Source organism: Homarus americanus, unplaced genomic scaffold (genome assembly GCF_018991925.1).
Source record: "Homarus americanus isolate GMGI-L3 unplaced genomic scaffold, GMGI_Hamer_2.0 scaffold41444, whole genome shotgun sequence".
Taxonomy (NCBI): domain Eukaryota; kingdom Metazoa; phylum Arthropoda; class Malacostraca; order Decapoda; family Nephropidae; genus Homarus; species Homarus americanus.
Window position 1 is genome coordinate 370,001 of NW_024753611.1, and position 4,988 is coordinate 374,988.

Genomic DNA, 4,988 nt, shown 5'->3' on the forward strand with positions numbered 1-4,988 from the left:
AGGGACGTCCAAGAGACTCTGGTTGGCTCCGAGACTAAATGGGGAAAAGGTTTAGTGCTGAAAGTCGATCCCTGCCATGGTCCTAAATGACTTGAGTGGGCATAGAGGCATAGTGGGCATATAGAGGCATATAGAGGCATACAGAATACTTCCTTTAGTCTTGAATTTAGTCTTTTTTAAGTCTTTTTTATTTATTTGTTCATCTATCCTGTTGGTATTATTGTGTTTGTTCTCTTTCTCTCTTCGTTTTTTGTTTTCGTCATCTTGTCTTTGTTTCACTTTTATCAAATATTTTATTCATCTCTCTCTCTCTCTCTCTCTCTCTCTCTCTCTCTCTCTCTCTCCTTCACTATCTTCTCACATTCCTTAATTCCTATCCGCATTGTTCGTCTTCTCTCTTATATCCCCTTCCTCTTTCACTTTCTCTCTCTCTCTACACCCACTTTCCATCTCTATTAATATTTATTTCCCTTTCCTCTTACGGCCATTCCCTCTCGGTGTTATTCCCTTTGATTTGCCAGTGACAATTTCCATCCCTTTCTATCGGCTATCGATATTTCTGGTGTTTTTTGCTCCTCTTCTCACGCACGCTTCTGCATTCAGTTTGAGTCTCCCGTTTGGGGTATTTTGTTGTCTTGAGGTTGAAAACATTTTACAGAAGGGATAACACTAGCGACAACTCACGCACACAAACACACAGACACACACACACACACACACACACACACATCAAGACACAAGGATATAGAAAAAATACTTATCTACTTATCGATTTTTCTCATTCTTATTATCTTTCCATCTCCCTCGCCCTATCTCTTAAGTCTCTCTGTCTCTCTCTCTCTCAGGGCGAGGTAGTGTGACAGGCTCCAGGGACGACTGGTATAGAAACACTCAACCCAATAAAATTCCCTCAACTAGATTACCAGATCAAAGTAACCAGGTGGACGACACGTAGCCACCACACACACCCGGAATGTTATCCTGACATACAACCACACAGCATGTTCCTGGTCGTGTAGTGATGATAACACCTATATAACACACCCATGGAGCCACTGTCAACACCTCAATTAGCGGTGAGCTTTTGTTAGTTTTATCCTTAATGTTTACGCTGTAATAAAATAACTCTCAAATGAATTCACGTTCGTAACAAAAGTTGAAAGAATTTTGTTTTACCTGTTATGCAAGTGAATGAAATTTATACTGCCTCGTTAGGCCTCTTGCCTTTTTTCACGATTTCCTTACGTATTGTTCAAGGAATATTTTGTACACACTAATCTGAAATGGGTTTTACACTGACACTCAAAAAACAAAATATCAATAAACAATTACCTTTTAATCTCTCAATGTTACCTACAATGAAAATGAAAAAAAATAAACCTTGAGATGTTCTTTATAAAAAAATACAAACCATTTATACCCAGCGCGGTGCTAAGGTGAAATGTGGCGATAAAGGAACGGAAGAGGAGAGAAGTAAATAAGAGTTAGTTATAATAAAGTGTAGAGAGCATAGTAATGGAGAAGAGATGGTGATGAGAGAGAGAGAGAGAGAGAGAAAGAGAGAGATTTATCCCATCCACTCTTCCACCTCGTTACACTCACAACTCCCACTCTTCCACCTCCCCACCCTCACTATTCCACCTCGCCACCCTCCCAACGCCCACCATCACCTCATCACGCCGTCACCACTATCCCATAACTCACGGTAACATGAGCTTCACTGTCCCCCTCAAAATGACATGGGTTTTTACCTGTGCGAATTAACCTTTTAAGAACTAGAGTTTAATACCATGATGAGTTACCACAATCTGGATGAAGGTTTAATAACATGATGGGTTTAAAATATTAGGATGATGATTTAACCCTATCAAGACGATGGTTTAATAAGATGGTTTAAAAAATTAGGATGATAATTTAACCCTTTGAGGACGATGGTTTAAAACCTTTAGGATGATGAATTTTTTGTACAAGAACAATGATTTAATCCTCTGAGAATGGTAGTTAAACCACTTGAGGATGACAGTTTAAACCATCACTCAGAAAGGGTTTAGAGTGGTTTTATAGCAGGGAAAGGAAAATAAATTCATGTTTTCTCTTTCACACTATTTTCTCCCTTTATATTTTTACTCCCTTATTTCCCTTCTCCTCTCCCTTAACTTCTCACGACCCATTACCCTCCATACTCCCTTTCTTCCCTTAACTCCACACTTTCTCCAGTCACACCCTTTGTAATTCTCCCTGACTCTCCCTTATTCCTCTCCCTCCCTTTCATCAACTCCCCATCCCTTATCTACTCCTTGCTGCTTCCTTTTAACACCATACCCTCTCCCACATTTCCCTTCCTTCACTCCCCATTCCTTCTACCTTATGGCCCCTCCCCCTTTTTTCCTCCATAATTATCCCGGGAGGCGGTACAAGACGCCCCCTGCTGTTGCTGAGGAGTTTGTACAATAGTAAAGTAAGAACTCTCTCTCTCTCTCTCTCTCTCTCTCTCTCTCTCTCTCTCTCTCTCTCTCTCTCTCTCTCTAACATTAGTCACGCGAGGGCCTCCATCACACCCACCGTCCAATCAGTCTAAGTGAACATTCTTATCCAAGGAGTAAAATGTAGTTACTTCACGGAAATTACGAGACTAATACGAGATTTTACGATATTTGATGAGATTACATACCTCAAGGGTCCATACTGTCTTCCCATTGGTGCTTCATATACATATTACAAACAGCGTCACCTATACATCATTGCCACTATATTATTATTACTTTTTCTGCATGATCCTTTAATCCGAGTAAAACAGATCTAAACATAACCTTGTCTGTTTAGTATTTTATAATCAAGGAACATTTACATACAACATTCAATCAATTTAAAATGATCTTGTAGACAATAAGAAAAAATATGTAACAAACCCCAAGGAATCAATACGATATTTCAGCAAGACCAGTTACTCGTTATTCTTGGTCGATGTTATCAGTTTCGTGTGAATTAATCAGGGGGGTTTATTGGCCGTATTGAACGTCTGCCAGTGTATAGAATAAAAGACTTTCTCCTTCATTGGTGTGTGAATGAGTTAGTAAATTGACAAAAGTTGAGTGTAGAGATGTTGACGTAACTAAAAAAACAAAAAACAAACACGATTTCAGACGAGTTATGGATGATTGATTCCCCCAAAGGTTATGATATAGGATCGTCGGTTCATCATCCACACGCAACATATTTACCTAACTTACGAATACATAAGAAAAATTCACAATATGTAACGAGGATACATAAGAATACAGCACATCACAAAGGTATACAATACAGTCTACAATACAGAACATTACACGAAATACATAAACATTTTACTCTAACAAGTTTACTGTACCTCACAACTACTCCTGGAGGGCACACAGGTACACAAAGTTCCCTCCCGCACAACGTTTGGAGGGACGGGGAGAGGGAAGGAGGGAAGAAAAGAGGGAGGGAGAGAGGGAATGAGAAAAGGAGAGAGGGAGGGAGGGAAGGAGAGAAGGAGAGAGGAAGGAAGCTTTGGTAATGTTGGACAAGGGTTGGAATCCTGCTGTGGTATGATCCCTGAGGCTGGTGGGAATGTTCCAAGTTGGGAATGTTCAGGTTCTGGTATGGCTGAGGAGGGGTAAGAGAGAAGGGAAAGGGAGAAGGGGGGAGGGGCAGAGGAGAAGAGAAGGGGTAGGTAGAAGGGGAGAGGGCAAGGTCTTAGAAGGGGTGGGTGGAGTGCACATGTCTCAAAGTAAACCATAAAGTAAACTCTCCCGCTGTGAAGTTGTTAAATTCTTCCTCTTGGCTGAAACGTGTAAAACTTTTCGTCTAGGGAGGAGGAGGGATTATTTCCTCACTTAACCTAACCTAACCTTCCTACCTTTCGCACCGGGGTTTATATACATATTTAAATCCCTATCCTCCTCTCCTTCCTCCTCCTCTCCTCCTTCTTCTTCTTCTCATCCTCCTCCTCTCCTCCTCACTCGTGGTTTATACTTCATAAACCACTCCTCACTTAAACCTCCCTCAACCTTCTCGTTCCTTTGGGTTCAACACCTCACTAAACCTCTCTGCTCACTTGGGGTTTAACTCCCTACATAGAGACGATGGAGTGAAATAATTCCTTTAAAATAAATAAACAAAGAAGAATTTAGCGTCGGAACTCATGACCTGGGTCCATCCAGAGCGGCTTGAAGGTAATGTCCGATACCTGCCACCGTCAGCCTGCCATCTGCTATCGACACCTTCCAAAACCTGCCGGAGAGTTCTTCCAATGCCACACATATCTTCTACATCTGCCTCAACGTTCTTTTAATATCAGCCTGCCATCTGTCAGTGATAACACACCAAATACTGCTTCCACCACAACCACTCTCCCACCCCACTATCCCTCACTGCCGCAGACACCTCCACCATCTGCCGCAGACACCATTTAACTGGGCAGACACCTTCCACAGACAGATGACGATAATGGCAGAACTCACCCCATCTCCCTCCCCCTCCCCCCACACCATCTGTAAACTCACCTCTCCGCCAATACCATCTGTGAGCGATTTAACACCAAGAGCAGTGCAGCAGACACTCGATATCTGCAGCAGACAACTTTTTCAATCATGATTAAGACGGAAGATTTATTTACCTAACGATATCAATTAATGTTCGTACCGCCCTACTTCTGCAGACACGTTCCTTTACCTGCAGCAGAAAAGCACCACCACTACCTGCAGCAGACAAATACCACCACCACTACATGCAGCAGACAACCACTACCACCTGCAGAAGACAACCACCACCACTACCTGCAGCACACAACCACCACTACCTGCAGCAGACAACCACCACCACCACCTACAGCAGACAACCACCACCACCTGCAGCAGACAATCACCACCACCTGTAGCAGACAACCACCACCACCATTTACAGCGGACAACCACCATCACCACTTACAGCAGACAACCACCACCACCTGCAGAAGACAACCAACA

General features: G+C 42.5%; 1 protein-coding gene across 1 annotated transcript in view; it reads right to left on the bottom strand.

The window, feature by feature from the left end:
* LOC121855392 (putative uncharacterized protein DDB_G0290521) overlaps positions 1-4,615 on the bottom strand; it is a 10,785-nt gene extending 6,170 nt beyond the window's left edge. Inside the window, exon 1 of the mRNA XM_042350285.1 lies at positions 4,527-4,615. Within this exon, the coding sequence (XP_042206219.1) occupies positions 4,527-4,615 (89 nt within the window). The remainder of the gene's footprint in view (positions 1-4,526) is intronic.
* Positions 4,616-4,988: the final 373 nt, after the last annotated feature.